This window comes from Tursiops truncatus, chromosome 12 (assembly GCF_011762595.2).
Source record: "Tursiops truncatus isolate mTurTru1 chromosome 12, mTurTru1.mat.Y, whole genome shotgun sequence".
In the NCBI taxonomy this organism is placed as follows: Eukaryota; Metazoa; Chordata; class Mammalia; order Artiodactyla; family Delphinidae; genus Tursiops; species Tursiops truncatus.
In genome coordinates this window covers 14,413,200-14,432,867 of record NC_047045.1, presented here as the reverse complement: position 1 = coordinate 14,432,867, position 19,668 = coordinate 14,413,200, and the positions used below count along the sequence as shown (strand labels likewise).

Genomic DNA, 19,668 nt, shown 5'->3' with positions numbered 1-19,668 from the left:
TTTTCTTCAGTGTTTATTTAGAGTATGCTGATTAATGTGAAAGTTAAGGTATAAAACCTAGGAGACCAGTTTTAGAAAAAAAAAAAGATAACATATTAAATGTTTTTGAATCAGGGATTCCCATTGCCATTAAAGATAACATAGTACTGTCAAAATTTAACCAGTATCAATTTTGGAGGGGGGTGGCATATAATGAATTAAATGTGTAGTAGACTTATCATTTCCTTTTTTAATAGAGTATCAGTGAAATAGTAAGCTTTGCTTGGTAGTCTCCATAACACGGTTTTCGTGTCTCATAATCATTATAATGAAGAAAAAATGTTAGGCGTGAAGGGGATAGTACATATTGATGGGCTGAAGTAGGCAAATCTTCATCCTTTCTTATACATGCAATTATTCTATTGATACTTATACCATTATTTTAAAGAGTTTGAGGCATTTACAAAAATTTTAAAATAAATACCTGTTAAATTCTTAATACTCCTGAATAATTGTAAAGTGGCATGAATATAAAGGGGGAGTTGGATTATCCCCTCCCAAACTGCACAGTGGTGTTTTATGATTGTTATGAGGCAGAAAAGTACTGTTGGAGTCTGTTTCCCGATCTGTACAATGGGTTAATAATAGCTCCTACTTTGTAAGATTATGAGAGTAAAAACTGACTGGTACAAATCAAATACTATGTAAGGGTTTGTGTTTGCTATTATCAGAACTTTAGTAGTAGTAGAAAGGTTGTTCCTACTATAGCTTTCTAACATTTTATAAAAATTTAAGAAAAAACATTTTTATTTCAGAAACAAGTATGCATAACTTTCTGAATATAGTAGTTGCCGTATAAAACTGGCTGCTTAAAACTTTAGAAGGTACTAGTAGTATAGTTACTTTGTAGATTCAAGTACAAAATAATTAAGCCTAAGATACAAAGAAAAAAGTATAGTAAATATCAAAAATAAATCATTTTTAAAACATTGTGGGTAGATTTCTAGAAAAGTTTTGTTGGTCTGTATAGTGATTCTAACTATGACTGTATTTGTGGAACAGTTAACATTAAGAAATGTTTGGGTGGTTGAAATATGCAGAATTGATTAGAGGATATATGAAGCTCTTTCTTTTGGTAATGATCAGATGGCACTTAGGAATATGTGAAGGGAGCTTGGCTGTTGCATCTGGTTCCTTCTGTACAGAGATTTTTGTAATTTAAAATTATCACAATAGTTTGTGGTTTTGGAAATAGGAGGAGATACTTTGTTTTGTAATGTGGCTTAAAGGTATTTCTGTTTTAAGCAGAGTTTTAAAAGGACCGTTTTGAATTTATTCTTAAGTGAGTATTTGGTTAAATAAATCCTATGAATGTCAGTCTTTTAGTCCATACAGAATTTCTTTGTCAGATAGACGAGTTTTTTGTTTCTTTTGTCTAGAAACTTTTCTCACCTCTTGCAGCCATTCTTCTTTTTCCTCAATTTTGTGGTTATCTATCATATCACTACAGAATTATAGCAAATAAAATTGTATTTTACCCAACTTATTTTGGACAATACCAGGTAGGTGAATTTCATTCTTACTAGTAGTTTCCACATAGAAGTTTTAGAATTCATAGAAAAATATCCCTAGTACTAAGCAAAGTGGCCTTTAGTTAACAGAGTACTAAGTATATACATTTAGAATAATTTCGTATTTTAATGTACTTCCCTTTCAGGAAAGAAAGTCAAGCGTTAAAATGAGTGTATTAGAGGAAAAGATTTTAACAGCAAATTTGTTTAGAATACTTCAGTTGCTTTTGTAATTGTACTTAAAAGTGATAAAGACTATTATATAATAGGAACCAAATTGAAAATTCTGGAAGTTTTAAATCTGTAAAGCTTCTGTCTTGTTTGTGAGAACCTCTGTTGTTGACATATGAGTAATTTGTGAAAACAAATTATTTTGGAATTAATAAATACGTTGTTGAGTATATGGAATATAGAGGAGGGTAAGCATTTTATAACAGGTTAGGGAAAATGAAAATTTTTTTTTCATTATGGCATTTGAGAATTCAGGGTACTAAAAATAAAAAATTGTGGTATTGAAATACAAAAGTTTGAGAACCTTTGGTCACTACGGAGCAGGGAGACATTAGATGTGAAGCCGGTCCACCTTTAGTTATTTGCCTCACACACATGTACACACGTATATGCACATACACAAAAGCGGCCTTATTTAAGCTCAGGGATCACAGATAATGAAAAGGATGGTTGGATGAGAAGTTTTTGATATTAGGAAAATTGGGGTAGCAACATTGGTGTAATGCAGTTTCTGCTTTAGTTAAAACTCATTTAAATTGTAAGAGGAGAGAGATTTGTAGTATAAGGCTTAAGTTATTCATGGCAACATGGGTGATAGCAGCCTGCTGCAAAGGAAGCACATAAGGAATCCGTTTATTCTGGGCTCCAGATGGCTGTGGTCACAGTAGCATGACCCGTTTGGTCTCTGTCTGGATAAAGAACAGGCACATAGCCTGTCTTGGCAGAGGTTATAGTATAAATGCAAAAAATACTTACCTTTACTTGTGTCACTTGATTCTGGTTTAGTTTTGGGGTGTGGAAGTACTAAATTCTAGTCAACTTGGAGAAATACGCATTTTCTGAAACAACTTTACACTGCCGTTATATGTGTGATGTTAGTTATTTTGAGTATGGTGTTTGAAACTGAAACATTACTAAAAATGAAACTGATTGTTCTCTTAAGATTATTTGGCGTTTTAAGAATAAACAGTTTAAGAATTTTTAATCTTAAAATTAATAGACAATAACTTTTTCAACAGAATCATAGGTTTAAGTTTTAAATTATACTTTAAGTAAAATAATGTTTTAAAGAAGATTTCTTATTGCACAGATTTTGCTTAGCAAATTCGACTTGATTTAAAAACAACTTCAAAATGTTATTTTATAAAGTTAAACTTTGTCATTTTGTTGTGTTTTAAATTATTTTTTATAGAGCATCTTTACTTTGTGGTTTGTGGAAACCTTAATTCTGGATAGAGTTTTGGGTTTTTTTTTAAACAAATATAGTCAAATTGTAATGAATAAAATTTGGAAGAGCAATATTGCATTTTATTTATTTGACAAATATGTATTGATAATTGCATTGATAATTCTAACTGAATTATTATCTAAATGAATTCTTAGGTGGTTGACCAAATTCTGAATATAAGACAGTCCTTTGAGCATGTTTATTCATAGTTATTAAGAGTAAATAGACCACCAAGATTAATTTTGAGACTTAGTAAGATTCTATATTAATTTTATTATACTCTAAGTACAAATAAGTCATAAGCTTGTAAGAGTCCTAAGAATTGTTACCCAGCTTAGAAGATTTGACTTGAAAAATGGTTACATGGGTTTTATTTAAGTTTGGTAATCATAGAGCCTGTTTGACTGTGTGGGGGAAACTAAAGTTGAGAGAAGGAAACTATAGTGTTATAGAAATAACACTAAACTCGGAATCAGAAGACCTCGGTTTGATTACTGTTTCTCCTACTTTCTAAATGTGTGACCTTAACCTTTGGGCCTCAGTTTTCTTTACCTGTGAAATGAGGAAAATACTTAACCTTATTTGCTTGTGAAGATAAATAAATTTTGAGCATACTTGGCACAGAGTAAGTATTCCATATTTTTTTCCTATGTGGAAAAACTATTACAGTTTTAAAAAAATGCTCAGAAAATGTAAACTTGTTTTAAAAAGTGTAGATATAATTTAACCTACACTTTGTAATAATGGTAACAGATTTATAAATTGTAAGTTTAGAAGTTTTGAGAATTTTAGGGACTGGATTTTAGTAATAGGCCTTATAGAGTGATTAAACAGTGAATAGTGTTTTTAAAAATTTATGATTTTGTTTATATGCTAGAATAGACCTAAAAATAAGAACTATATTCCATGAAGCTGACCTTTTAGAGCTCAGAACCATAGTAGGAAGCAGAAGCAACTAGCCTATCAAATCTGAAAAAAATTGTGAGAAAACAGATGTGGGAGATCTGAAAAACTGTTTTAGAACCAGTCAGGTGTTTGGGACCTAGGGATAAAGTAAAGAGCCTGGTCAAATCAGATCGTTTTGGTGCCAAACATTAGGTGGATCTTATTTTCATTAGGACTTCTTAATTACATCCTAGAGGAAGGACTGGCATTTCTAGGTCTCACAGGTAAATCAAGTAGTTGGAATGAATATATTGATCTAAGCTCACTTTTAAAAGGTCCTTAAAAAGATATCCAGGTTTTTTTTCTCTGTTTAGGTCTAGAAGGATTTTTTTTCAACATGAAAGGTCAACTTCTAAAACATTTCTTTCTGGCTCACTTTAATGCATATGTTGAAAACTATTCAAAATGTCTAATTTATAGCTTGCTTGCACATTGATATATACATATATTTGAGGCAATAGGTACTTTGGGGGACGGGCTGTATGATTGTGGCTCTGGAGTTAGATTGCCTTGGTTTGTCTCATCTCTGCCATCCACTAAATGTGTGTGACCTTGGGAGGGTTCTTTTATCTTTTTGTGCCATCATTTCTTTATAATGGGAATAATAATAGAACATACCTCTTACGGATATTAAAATCATTAACTCAGCTTTTTCATGTAACACAACAATTACCACAAGGCCTAGCATTTAGTGTGCAGCCAGTATGTGTTAGCTATGTTAGTATTATTAATATTCATCACACTTTACCATTTGGTCATACTTTTTTGTGTTGAATATCTTTAAGAGCTTGAAACCAGCTCTGGTCCTGAAAAGTAATGGACATATTAGAATTGAGAATGTCAAGTTTTGTTTTGTTTTTCCTTAATAATAGTGTATGGACAATTACTGAAAATCCAGATATAGACATTTTTGGATAAGGGATTTTATTACAATATTGTTTTGACTTTACCTTTTAATTATTTCCTAGTAAATTAAAAGTTCATTCAGACTAAAAAGCTTAAGTTAATATTAAAGATACAGGGTTCTTAATAATTTGAAAATTAAAAATCACATATGTATAGCCATGAATGAGCTATTTTAATTTTTTAAAATTTGTTTTTGTTTTTACATTTTAAATATTGACCATAAATACATGGATTAATATTCATGAAGAATAATGTTGAGAAAAAGATAGTACCAAAAAATAATTTTTATTCATTTTTTAAATTATGTATTGGGGATGTGTGTATATATATGATGCATCTAGGAATGAAAGCTGATGGTCCCTGTTCTCATGTAGTTTACGGTAAAGTGGAGAAGAAAAACATTAAATCATTACATTGTTAAAGGTATAATCACGAACTGGTACATGAATTAAGGAAAAGTCACCAAAGACTGTTCACCTAAGATAATGTACCTAAACTGAATAGGGTGAAGGAAAACAAAGGAAGTTCATTGAAGGGAAGATCTGAAGCAAATAGAAGAGTTATCTGGGCAAGGGGATGTGGGGAAATGCTGAGAGTATATACCACATGGAAAAGCCTGACAGGAGAGAGTGCAGGTAAAGAACCTGAAAGAAAGCCAGTGTGTCTAAATGTGGAAAGAAGTGGGGTCTGGAGAGTGTAGGGCTGGGAATGTGCCAGATGAGGCAGAGAAATAGTAATGGACTGTACATGTACTTCAGGGCTTGTAGACCATGTTAAGGATTTGGATCTCCAGAGAGCAAGGAAAGCCTCTGGAGTGCTTTAGGTAGAGGTGACCTGACCAGATCTCTGTTTTGGAAAGAGCATTCTAATTGCAATATAGAGTATAGATTTGAATGAGGTTGTAGAAGGCATGAGTGGATGTGGGAAAGATGAGAGTTTATAGCAAAGATGATTTGAACTTGGATTGTTATTATGGAGATAGAAACGGGTAGATGGGTTTAAGGCTAGGAAGGAAAAATTCATTTGGAGTTGGTGACTGCTTGGATATTTGGAATGAGGTGGGAGGGAGGAATGAACAGTGTGAAAAACGTGACTTCTTGATTTTAGGTTGGTTAGATGGTGTTGCCAGTCACCACCGTAGGGACCTTTTTTGGTGGTGGTGGGTTGGCATGAGCATCATGAGTTTACTTTTGGATATGTTGAGTTGAGGAGGCTTTGGGACGCCAAGGAGGGGAGTCTTTTAAGAAAATCTGATGTGCAAGCCTAGGCTATAGATAAAATTTGGGAAGCTTTGCATAAAGATTGTTCAGGGAGAGAGTGTAGAGTGAGAATAAGAGAGGGTCTGGAACTGGGCTCTTGGATCTCAGACCTTAAAGAACCTCACCCTTTAATGGCTAGATAGAGAAGTCAGTTTTTTTCTGCATATTTTCATATATTCATTTATCTAATAATTAAGCACTTACCTGTAAGTACTATGTTAGGTACTGGGTAGACAGGTAAACAAGTTCTAATCCCGTGTGTTCTTAGGTAGGACATGGATAAAGTAAATTGGCAATTTTAGTATAGTGCAGGGTCTTATGAACCCCAAAACAGGGCATAGTAGTGGTAGGGCCTATATGTGTTTTGGGGGGGAGGGGAAGGGCATCATAGCTATCATTAGATTCCTCCTGAGGTCTAGGTATCAAAATATATTAAGAACACTTAATATGGTATGATAAGTACTACAGAGTTCCGGGGAGTGGGGTAAAGGAATGTTTGGGAAGGAGTTTAATGTGCTGTGGAAACACAAAGATAGAATGTCCCCAAAGAAGAGGCAGAGGCAGGTCATGGAAGACAGTGAGGCATAGACTGACATGAAGGAGAGTGAGGTGTGGAGCTGCAGGGTAAAAATTTCTAGCAGAGGGGTCAGTTTGCACAAGGTCTCAAAGCCAGAAAGCATAAAATTCTCTCTCCTAACTTTAAAATGAAAGTTGATTTTGAACAATTGAAATATACTAGATAATCAAGGAAAGATTTAGTTGGAAAAAGTGGATTCATAATATTTTATTAAAAAGATACAGTTCTGCAGTGAAGATTTTCAGGTTCACTACCTGAATTGTATTTTGCAAGAAGACCCTAAAACAGGATCATCACAAAACTAAAGTTAACAAGTAATGAACTTTCTCGTTAAACACTTTAAAAAGAATTCCAATCAATTTAAAAAAGTCACATTAGAATAATTATCATGTACAAGTTTGAAAGTCGAAGGGACCCTATAAATATTGTAGACTTTTACTTTAAATTTTTAAGTAAATTATTTTAGGGAAGATTACAGTATAAATACAATTGTAAAATTTTCTATTCTGCTGTATTTTCTTCTGAATGCTTTTTCTGTTTAATCATATTAGTGTTTGAAAAAGTATGTTTTGATTCAAGATGATAATATTAGGGAAAAAAGGATTCTGTAACTAAAGGAGTTTGTGAAATAAACAAAATTGAAAAGATATATCAAGATTTTTCAGAGGCTTTAATGTCATTGTGCTTTTGTGACTCTCCAAAGCTTCTCCAAAGAGAAGCGTTCTCCAAAGAGACGTAGTATGTATAATTTGTATTAGAACTTCTTTTCCAGAAGTATTCATTCTACCAATAATTATTGACCATCTGCTATGTGTGAGACTATTATTTTAAATTATCTTTTCGAAGTGTGGCAATATGGCTACATATTGTCTCTGTGATAGTATATTATGATAAAAAGTAAGGTAGGTTCCTCTTAATTGGCTTGAGCTTAGAAGAATGAATATCAGCTAATTCTTTAAAAAATATCATTCACAGTCTTTTGCAGTTAGAGTATAACAGATACTGCAAGATGGAATGATTTAATCCCTCACTTCCCCCCAAATCTGTCTTACCATAAGGAATTCATACTAAAATTGCCATTACTAAGTGGACTTTTCTTTTAAGTTGTCGTGTCTTTTTTAGGCTATTCTTGGCTATGAAATTTTCTCAGACTTTCCTTGTTATTTATTTATTTATTTTTAATTGAGGTGAAATTGACATACAACATTATTTTAGTTTCAGGTGCACAACATAATGATTTGATATTTGTATATATTGTGAAATGATCACCACCACACTAGTTAATGTCTGTCACCATATATACTTCAAGCATTTTTTTCTCGTCATGAGAACTTTTAAGATCTTCTCTCTTAGCAACTTTCAATTATGCAATACACTATTATTACCTATAATCGCCGTGCTCTTCATGGTGGCTTGAATGTTTTATAACTGGGAAGTTTTGTACCTTTTAACTCCCTTCATCCATGGGAGTGGACGAAATGTGTAAAGGGAGTCAAAAGGTACAAGCTTCCAGTTATTTTTTAAAAAAGAATCTAAGTGAATTTGAGTAGCAGTTCTCAAACTTCTTCACCTCAGCACCTCTTCACATTAGTAAAAATTATTGCAGTCTCTTTGTTTATGTGGATTCTAATCTATTCATATTTAACATTTAAAAATTAAAACAAATTTTAAAATATTTTTATTCATTTAAATATAATAAACTCATTCCATATAAGTAAAATTTTTTTATAACATAATTATGTTCCTAAACAAACCAAATTTGTGAGAAGAGTGGTATTGTTTTACACTTTTGGGGATGTTTAGCGTCTGGTTTAATAGAAGGCAGATTCTTACATCCACATCTACATTCAGTCTGTTGGAACATCACATGTCATGTGGCCTCTGAAAAACTCACAGTACACTCATGAGAAAATGAGAGTGAAAAAGCAAATAACGTCTTCATATTATTCATAATTTTTTTTTAAATTTTTTGGCCGCACCGCGTGGCATGCAGGATCTTAGTGCCCCCGACCAGGGATTGAACCCATGTCCCCTGCAGTGGAAGTGCGGAATCTTAACCACTGGACTGCCAGGGAAGTCCCTATTCATAATTTTTACCTGAAAAATCCCTAGGGGTCCACAGAACACACTTTGAAAACGGCTGAACTGGAATATTTCGGTGCTACACTGAGAAATTTTTTGTAACTTGATAGCCTAAATATAAGTGAAAAAATAGTGTACTTTTTTTTCTGATGTAATTCTCTTTACATTATTATGCAAATATTGTCTATTTACTAAAGACTTCCAGGATGGATAATAAAAATACAGCATTTTATATCTTGGTTTTGAATGTTAGCATAAATTAAGCAGTACTTTGAAGTTGTTCCAAAAAGTGCTCAAACTTTGTAGTCGGTAGATTTATAGTCAAAACTTGTTTCATTTAACAGTTGGAATTTGGCCTTTCTCTCTGTGAGGTTTTTGGTATAAATAAATTATAAAATTCAGCATAGAAATCATGTAAGTGTTTTTAGATTTTATAATGAGAACATGAACTATCAAGTTTCTTTAATCCTGAACTATTCTGGAGATTTTTAAAAAATAATGTCGAAAATACAAAACGTTTATTATATTTGTAGTTAGGTGATTTTTTGTTGTTTGAAGTTTTTGAAAATTGTTAAACTGAAACATACCATTTTAGGGTATAATGCTGTAGGTTTTTTCATTGTTCAGTATTTGCTTTGACTAGCATCTGTTAATTTATAACTTGCTGTATTTAGGTAACATTAATTCTTTAGCATTTTTCCTCCTCAGTGGGGCAAATCATGGTTGGGTAGCTGTTTTATTCTGTGAGTCAAGTGGTTTCACAGAATAAATGTGAACTTTTCCCCCAAGTAAAATGAAATGTTGACTAGCCAGAAATAATTACCATATTTTTTAAAGTTTATTTACTGTAAAGAATTGTATCACTTTATTTAGCAAATATTTTATATGTCTTTCACATAATAGGTGAAGTATTACAGACATTTAGCACCTGATCACTTGCTGCAAATATGTCATCGACTAGGACCTCTTCTTGAGCAAGAAATTCCACAAAGTGTTCCTGGAGTACAAACTTTATTAGGAGCTGGAAGACAGTCCTTGCTACGCACAAATAAAAGTATGAAAAATTTCTATTAGAATTTAGATTTTTTTTCCTCACTTTTCGTCTTTGTGTCTTATCTTTGTATCCATTAAAAATGTATGTGTTTAATAGGCTGCAAGCATGTTGTGTGGAAAGGATCTGCTCTGGCGGCATTGCATTGTGGAAGACCACCAGAGTCACCAATTAACTATGGTAGCCCACCCAGCATTGGTGAGTTGTTTGAGTTCATTACCAAGTTGATATCCTCTCGGTAAAGAGCTTTTGAAAATAAAAATGTTTTTACTTGCTGCGAAGTCAGAGAATTTCATATTATGTACGTTAGCGTTCAAAGAGGAAAAAGCTCTCAGAATTTTTTTCTTATGATAGTAATCTATAGTGAAGAAGTCATAATAATGTGTAATTATGGATTGTATATATTGTACCTATCTAAGCTAATTAGTTCATTGGTATTTTTACAAAAAATTGTTTATTAAGATGTATATCATTAGGCTGATTTAATGGGCAACTGTTACCATAATACAGATTAGTTGTACTGATGGAAAACAAAAATAGTTTTGTTATTTTTATGAGTAGTCATGTTTTTTTTTTTGGCTTTAAAATTTCAAAGGAGGAAAACTGATGCAGATAGGTCTTCCTCTTGAAGTGGCCTCTAGATTCATCCCTTTTACCTCTACCATGAAAAGGCCCTTGTCTTTCCCGAATTACTATAGCATCCTTCAAACTAGTATTGCTTCCGGTGTCTTCTCCCTCTCTCCCTTTCAGGTCATACTGCATAACACTGTAATTTTAATCTTATTTAATATGTCACTCTTCTGCTCAAGGTGGTATATGAGGTAGCTTATGCTATTTTAATGGTGTTGCAGTTCCTCTACCACCAAGTCTATACTTCTGACTTTCAGAGACCTTCATGTTTTAATCATAGCCTCCTCTCCTATCCCTACCCTCCTGCCTAGCCAGAAACGTTATTCTCCCTCTTTCTTCCACCTAGCCAAATTATACTTATTTCTTCCTTATCTGGATAATTACAGTCAGTATTACTGTTTTATAATTCATCAGTATTACAGTTTTGTATAACTTTCATTTAATGTTTATATAGAATATCTTTTTCTGTTGTTTTATTTTCAACCCTTTTGTATCCTTTTATTTTCCATATCTTAAAAAATAGCGTAGAAGTTGTTTTTTAAAAATACAATATGACAAATTTTGTGTTTCACCTGGGACATTTTGTCCTTCATATTGCAATTATTGATATATTTGGGTTTAAATCTAACTGTTGCTGGGAAGATGATCTCTTTTTCTCTGGCTGCTTTTAAGATTTTCTGTCTCTCGTTGGTTTTCTGCAGTTTGACTGTGCTGTGTCTTAGTGTCAGTTTTTTCTATTTATCAGGCTTGAGATTTATTAGGCTTCTAGAATCTGTAATGTCTTTTGTTGGCATTGGAAAATTGTCAGCCATTATCTTTTAAAATATCATGTCTGCTTCATTCTCTGTTCTCTCCTCTGGGACTCCAGTTAAACAGATGCTAGACTTTCCCACTTTTTCTTCTCTCTTACCCTCTCTTTTACGATTTACATCTTTTTCTCTGATGCATTCTGGATAGTTTTCTTTAACCTGTTTTCCAAAGGTATGCTATGTTTGTATGGTGGGTAATCATGGATGATGTTTTTTTTCCAACATACAATTGTCCTGGTTAAATAATGATTTCTGTATAGTCTTACTATAACGAACAACTATTAAAACAACAAAGGATTTGAGACACTAGAGTTTATTTTCACTTGGAACATTATGCTAGGAGGTTGAACAGTTTTCTTGAAAGAAGGGGAAGGTAAATTTAATAGGAACTTCCCCTCTAGGGAAAAGTTTATCCTCTTTTTGAAAAAATGCATATAATAAGGGGAATATGTTACGTTGTTCTTTCAACGCATTGTCAAGCAGCCCTGTGGTAGGCAATGAAAGTGCAAAAATGGTTGATAGTAAATAACTTCCCTCTTAACATTTGCTATGTGAGTAATTACTCTGTTCTAGTCACTATTCTAACCATTTTCCATTTATTTTCTTTTTTAAAACCTTAAATGGTCTGTAGGTAGGAAATATTCTTACTTTACAGAGAAGGAAATTGAGGCATGAAAAGGTTTGGTGACTTGACCAAGGTTACACATTTAGTGAGTCGTGAAGCCACAGTGACTCCCATCATGCTATGCCTTATTCTCAGTTAGCTAATAGTAACACTTGGCTACTCAAGAAAGTTGGTATTAGTCACTTTTTGGAAAAAGATACCAAATATTTATAAAGTCAGATAAAAAATTTTAGGCCAGGTCATTTATAGTCAGATCAGTAAATATTGCTGACATGGATATAGGGGATGTAAATATGGCAAAAATATCTTGAGTTTTGTGTCACATCAGAGTGACACAACTGGTATATTGAGGTAATATATTGAGGTAGTAGAATTAATTACCAGGCAGGTAATTGTACCTTTCTGAAAGAGTTTTATTTCATTTTTAAAGTTTATGATAAATTTTCTTCCCATTCAAATTTTCAGGGAAGTGTTCTTTATATTTAAAAAAACACCTGTACTAGAATGCCAGTTTTACCTGCTTTCTTGTTTTATACTCACACATAGTTTTTGACATCTCTAAAGAGAAGCTGGACTAATCAAAACGACTCTACTTATTAATAGTCATAGTTTAGTGTCATGTCTCGTCAGTTCACCTTGGTGACAATCTTGGATGTCCTGTCATTGCTATAAAAGTTTGACTAGATGGTAATGGAAAGAAAAATTCAGTAGGCTTTTTGGCAGAATAGTTTGCCTGCATAGTGATACAGTGTATCGTTTCAAGTTATCACAGAGTATGAGTCAGAAGATTTTTTTTTTTTAATATGAACGTTTGTATCTTATTTTGTTGATTGCTCTGCCATTTTCTGTCTGGCTACCTCTAAAAATTTTCCTTGCTCTTTCCTTGGCCAATGTAGTATTACCAAGGATCAATGTAAATAAGAAAAAAACCTTAGCTTTGTAGTTTTTCATAAAATATGGGTTGAAATGTTTAATGTAGATTCAGATATTTAAGTTTTGATACATTTGGGAAATAGGGTTTTGTTTAACAAACTTTTAATTTTGAAATAAGAAATTAGTTGCTGAAACGTTGCACAAAGAGCTCCTGTATACCCCTTACGCAGTTTTCCCTAATGTTATAGACCTATATTACCTGATATTTCTTAAAACTACTCCACCAACATTGGTACGTTATTATTAACTAAACGCCAGACCTTATTCATATCTCATCACATTTTTCCACTAATTACCTTTTTTTGTTCCAGGATCCAGTCCAGAATACCATACTGCACTTAGGGTTTGCTCAGTTTTTTTAATTGAACTTTTTGCTGTAACTCAGAAGATCATTTAAGTTCAGGGTGATGGTAAATTGGATTTTCCTTTCTTAGATTTTTTTTCCTGTAAGGCCTATATATTCTGTTCCCGTCTTTTGAATCTGTTTTCCATTACCATTGCCATAGCCACATTGTTGGGCCTTGGTACTTTTTGCTTGGAGCTCTACGTCATTCATTCACTTAGCAAGTAAATATTGAGTCCCTACATTATATCTGATACTGGGTTAGATCTGGAGTTGCAGGATAAAGAAGAACATGGGCTCTGCTTTCCTAGAACTTACAGGTTACCTGATCTACTGCCTCCAGTCTTGTTCCTCTACCCTAGGACTTAGCTCTAAACCAGGGTTTCTTAACCTCAGCACTGTTTACATTTTGGGCCACATATTCTTTTTTGTAATCGGCTGTCTTGTGCATTGTAGGGTGTTTATCAGCATCCCTGCCTGTATCCATTAAATGCTAGTAGCAATTCCTTTCCTGAAATCTTGACAAGCAAAAATGTCTCCACACATTCCCAAATGACCCTGGGGTAAAATTGCCTCCAGTTGAGAACCACTGCCCTGAACTTTCTAAAATGCAAATGTGATCATGTCATGCCTCCTTTTCCCCAGTGACTTTGAATAGTCTCAACTCTGTAATGTGGCTCACAAAACTGACCTTTTCCCACCTTTTCCTCACCTATACTTTGTGCTATAGCTTTGTATAACTATTGGGCAGTTCTTAAAATCAGCCATTTGTCTTGATCCCTTTCTCTCTGCAATGTCCCTCATTCTATGAACATTTATCTATTCATCCTTTAAAACCTAAATGTAACCAGGTAGGATTAAGTGCTTATACAAATCTCTACTGTAGCTTTTATCACATAGTCATGGCTATTTATTTACCTTTTTTTTCCTACTATACTGTTAGTTTCTGGAGGTTGGAAATTACGTTTTAGTGCTCTGTGTACACCCAACTCCTCAGCATTAGTATTAAATGAAGAGGCAATAGGTAATTGATGTAATTGGTGAACTGCAGTGGGACAAGAAAAGTTCAGAAGTGGTAGGAGGTAAAAAACAGAATAGGTGGTTGGAAGAAGAGAGACTTGGTCCAAGGATAGCTTTGAGGTAAGCAAAACCCCCAGACACTGATTTTTAGGAAATCAAGGTTTATTAGTGAACTGGGTTATCGATTCATTACACTTGGAATATTAAAACCCATACCTGTATAATTTCAAAACCAACTCTTGAGTTTATCTCAGTGCTTTCTTATCCTGTTGTATTTTGTTACCTGTTTATAAATCCTGACTACTTTGTACCTCCTATTATTTGATGTAAATTGTGAAAATTGAACTGGAATTCAGTCTCAGGGCAGGAGAACCAAAGTGGTTGGCTCCTTTCCAGCCCTTTACAACCTCCTTTAATAATGTTTTCGAAAGCAAGAAAACCAAAAGATACTACTAGTCCGTTGTTATCACTAGTTTCAATTTTCTATGGAAGATTTGTGAATGTGTACTTGGCATGGCCACGTTTATTTTCAAAGGTACTAACAGATCTCTGGTACTGTCCTTTCTTACATCCTTCCCCGTATTATGCCTGTTCTCAGATATAGTTTATTCTGTATTTATTTGCCTGTGATAAACAACCCTACTTCAATAGTAAGTGACATGGTGGGGGGAGAAAATAGGAAAGGAGATACCTAGATACATTAAGTCTGTTTTTAAAGTTAAATGTGGAGATTCATTTAATGCATGTTTATCTTGTGGAAAGGATTGTATTAAATTAAAGCAGTCATTTGCTAATTGCCTTGTTTGCACTTTTCTTAGGTTTACCATGTTAGCAAAGTAAACTTTTTCTCTCTAGATTTTCCAGTTTTCATCTTTTATGTTGTTTTGCCTAGGTACTTCCATATGTTTGTTATTTTACTTGTTGCTTCTGCAGCACGGTTGCAGTCTTGGTGAGTGGAAATAAGGAGTATTAGGGAACCTGCTTCTTAAAAATGTATGCGTGTGAGGAAACAGCTTTGCCTTGAAAAACAGCTTTCCTACACAAACATCCAATTAATGCTAAAAAGCCTATACAGTAGTTCCCCTTTATCCATGGTGGATATGTTCTAAACCCTCCAGTGGTTACATGAAACCTCAGATAGTACCGATCCCTATATATACTATGTTTTTTCCTATACATACATACCTGATAAAGTTTAATTTATAAATTAGGCACAGTAAGAGATTAGCAACAATAACTAATGATAAAATAGAACAGTTACAACAATATACAGTTGACCCTTGAACAGTGCAGGGGTTAGGGGCTCTGGCATCTCCATCCCCTGCAATTACGTAATACTATAGTAAATATTTGTTGAAAAAATCCTAATATAAGTGAATCCATGTTGTTCAGTGGTCACCTATAATGTAATGAGTTTTGTGAATGTGGTCTCTCTTTCTCAAAATATCTTATTGTACAAATTTAATGCCTTTTTTTTTTAACCTCAACCAAGCACTTATCACACAGTGTGGCTATAATTTTTGTGGTTTGAAGTGCAACAGCAAAACTAGCACAAATTTCTTTTTCCTTCTTCACGATTTCACGGATAGAATATTGTTACTGTAGATTTTAGCAACCTCAGCATAGGATTTTTTCTTTCTTTCTTTTTTTTTTTTTTGCCCATGCCACTTGGGTTTGCAGGATCTTAGCCAGGCCCTGGCAGTGAGAGCACCGAGTCCTAACCACTGGACTGCCAGGGAATTCCCAGGATTTTTTTGTTTTTCTTTCCTTACTCACTTGAGAATTTTCACCTTTTCACTTAAAGGAAGCACTTTACAGCTTCTCTTTGACTTATCCGAATTGCCTGCATTACTACTCTTGCGCTTTAAGCCATTAATAGTAAAATAAGGGATACTTGAACATAAGCACTGCAATACCAGGGACAGTCAATCTGATAGCCCACAGGATCTGATAACTCAAATGGTTACTAAGTGACTAAATGGCCAGGATACTGGGTAAAGGGATGATTACATCCTGGGTAGCATGGACCTGGAGGGCGAAAAGTTTTTCATCATGCTACTCAAAGTGGTGTGCAATTTAAAACTTAGGAATTGTTTATTTCAGGAATTTTCCATTTAATATTTTCGGACCATGATTGACTACAGGTAACTAAAACCATGGAAAGAGAAACCATGAATAAGGGGGGGAGTACTGTACATTAAAAGGAGTTTTAAAGCTTGTCCACATTTCTGGTTTTCTCTGAGGAAAGTAGTTTGAACAAAGGCAGCAAATGTTCACTTAAAATTAGGTATGAATCTTGACTGTGTTCAACATGTGTGGCCTTAGGCAAATTGTTTAACTTTTCAGCCTCTCAACCTTCTCATCTGTAAAACGGAGATAATATCTACCATATCCAGTTATTTGGAGGCTTAAATGAGTTAGCAAAGTGAGGCACAAAGCAGGTAACAATAAATGTTACTTTCTGCCCTTTCTTTCTGTAATTATCATTTAGCAAAATGAATTATTTTGCTGATAAAGCTTGAGTACGTTTTTAAAGAGAAGGTTCTTTTCCCTTCTCATTTTCACTGTTATATTTTGCCGTATTTCCAATATTGTATTTGACTTAACTCTGCAGCTGCTAATTTCTTAACATATCTGGCACTGAGCTAGGATCTGGAGTTGCAGGGTTAATTTTTTACTTATGTGACTATATTTCTTACAAAACTATTAGAAAGATTGTTTTATGTTATTATAAACCTTTGAGCTTCAGCATATAATGTCTAATTTAATATTTGGCATATAATTCAGTAAAGCATAAGATTCTAATAATCTGTGGCCTCTTTCCTGTTCATTTATTCTTTCCCTAATATTTCCTATTCAGTCTTGTTCCTTTTCCTGCCTTCTGCACGATCCATACGTTAATCCTTAGTTAGGTGTTCTACTCATCACTTATTTGAATATATTTTTTTCAATCTGTTATTTTCTCAGTAATCATTTTTTCTTCCAGAACTCATTTTCTTCTGCGATTTTAGTCTTCTGCTTTTCTAGTTATATAGTTTTATAATTTGTGTTGTTCTTTAACAATTTCTGATTTAGCTATATATGTATATATATATATATTTTTTGGGGGGTGGGAGAGGGTCTTGGTTTTTGTTTTTTAATCTGTCCCCTGTATGATACGCATTTATTTACATTTGTTTTCCTGACTACTTTTAGGGTCTGGAGGGTAGAGGTTACATTTTATTGTTCTTTATAGACCCAGCTCATCAGCATTAGTAAAAAATAAAGAGGCAGTATGTAATTGCTGTAATTGATGAACTGGGGTGGAACGAGAAAAGTTAATGACATTCAGGTTTTCACTTGTCACAGGTTTTTGTTTTGTTAACTCTCTTCTCCCTACCCCCTCCCCTGCCCACCTCTTCTTTTCTTTGCTTCCTAAGAACAGGTAGCTGTGAGAGACTACTAAAATGTATTTGCATTTTTGGTTTTTAAGGGAAATAAAGCTAATGTTTATTATGCCAAAATACCAAATATATAAAATAGACATTATTATTTACATTTTTTTCTTTTGCTTAAATTTCTTTTCAAATTATGATTGACCAAAAAAGGGAAGGCACTTTGAAGAATGACAGTTTCCTTGGGTGAGTTTAAATTGTTGCTCTTGTAGCTGTGTTTTATTTTCTTTTGTAAGTCATAAGATGAAATTTGTTTTTAGGTTATAGATGTGATGAGAGGTCTTCTCCCCCTCCCCCCCCCTCCCCCCCTTGTGATGTGTCTGGCAAGTAATTTCAGTAGTAATTAGGAAGCACTAGCCATTGCCTTTTTTAGTTTGCATCATATATTTTTCCAGATTGATTATTGGGTTTGTAAGTGAAGCAAGTTATTATATTTTCGTCATAAAGTCTCTGTTTATTTTGAATTCCTTCAGGGAACCTTTGAAGTTAAGGATTAAACATCTTCCTAGACATCTTGAAAACTGGGAAGTCCATGATTAGGCTGAGTAGATACTTACATAAACAGCAGCAATTTGTTCATCTCCTTAAGGGAGATGTAGGGGAAAAATGATCTCCCACAAAAGTCTTTAAAATAAAAGAAAAACTGTTCAATAAAATTTGCATTTATAACATCTGACGATTTGACTGTTTAAGGACAGTAAATATAGATGTTAGTACATAGTACCTTTGAGTTTACAAAACGTTTTGTTTTATTTGCTTTTCATAGTAACTCTGCAAGATACCCCTACTTTATTAATGAGAAAACTGAAACTTAAGAGAGGTAGTAACTAACTGAGTTATATCCCTGGTTATTTTGTTTCTGATCTTCTTATGCATTGAACTTTATATCACATTTATATAGCACCTTTTTACCTGTTCTGTGAAATTCTTTTTTTTTTTTGCGGTACGCGGGCCTCTCACTGTTGTGGTCTCTCCCGTTGCGGAGCATAGGCTCTGGACACGCAGGCTCAGCGGCCATGGCTCACGGGCCCAGCCGCTCCGCGGCATGTGGGACCTTCCCAGACCGGGGCACGAACCCGTGTCCCTTGCATCGGCAGGTGGACTCTCAACCACTGCGCCACCAGGGAAGCCCTGTGAAATTCTTTATCCATTAGTCTTGTTACCACCTGTGTCCATTTGTTGATTTGGGATAGGAGCCTTTTGAATTATGCCCCAGTATAAGAACTCTAGAAACAATAAAACATGGTGTGTTCTCTCAAGTTTATATCTTGCCAGATAAATACTTAAATTTGAGAGAAAATAGTTCCGTGAGAAAACCTTTGTAATCTTGTTGGCGCACTGATTTAAGTTTTTCTAAAATGAAATTTTGTTTTTGGAACCCTCTGATTTCTTTTGTAAAATCACCTTTTGCTTTTAGTTATATACCTTCTGATCTTTTCTTTTTGTAGTCAAGAGATAAAACTGCAGTTATCCCAAAGCAAATCTTTTACTATATTACTCCCACTTCTTTCTCCCTAAAAAACTTCAACTTACTGTCCTCGGGAAATAGCCCAAAATGCCTCGCATAGCTTAGAAAGCACTTTGCAGTCCGCCTTCGACCTTCTTGGTCTCTCCAAGAAGGTCTCTCTTTGACGCCTTGCCCCTTTGTGCTCCGTGGGCTTGTCACACCCGACTTCTTTATGTAGCTTGAGTGTTATGCTCTTTGCAGCCTCGGACCATTGCACATGCTCTTCCCTCCACCTAGGTAGAATATTCTCCCCTCCCACCAACATTCTCTGGCTGTTCATTTTTCAGGTCTTAGTTTAAATGTCAGTGTTTTAGAGAAGTCTACCCTGACTCCCTGATATCCTCCTGCCCTATATGTTTAGGACCCTCTGCTGTATATTTCAGGATTTCCCTGTACCTTCTATTTGATGACACTTATCATTGTTATAAGTCCTTGTTTCATGTCTTTCTTCCCTGCTAAACTGCAATCTCCATGATGGTAAGTTCTGTCTTTTCTTTTTCTGTTATATCCTTTAGCTCATACTTGGCCCATGTAGGTG

The 19,668-nt window shown here is 34.2% G+C and overlaps 1 protein-coding gene across 3 annotated transcripts in view; it reads left to right on the top strand.

Moving 5' to 3' along the window:
- PHIP (PHIP subunit of CUL4-Ring ligase complex) overlaps positions 1 to 19,668 on the top strand; it is a 127,099-nt gene that overhangs the window by 4,737 nt on the left and 102,694 nt on the right. For all 3 annotated transcript variants that reach the window (XM_019929328.3, XM_019929326.3, XM_019929325.3), the window contains exons 5-6: positions 9,682 to 9,832; positions 9,929 to 10,027. In XM_019929328.3, the coding sequence (XP_019784887.1) occupies positions 9,682 to 9,832; positions 9,929 to 10,027 (250 nt within the window). The remainder of the gene's footprint in view (positions 1 to 9,681; positions 9,833 to 9,928; positions 10,028 to 19,668) is intronic.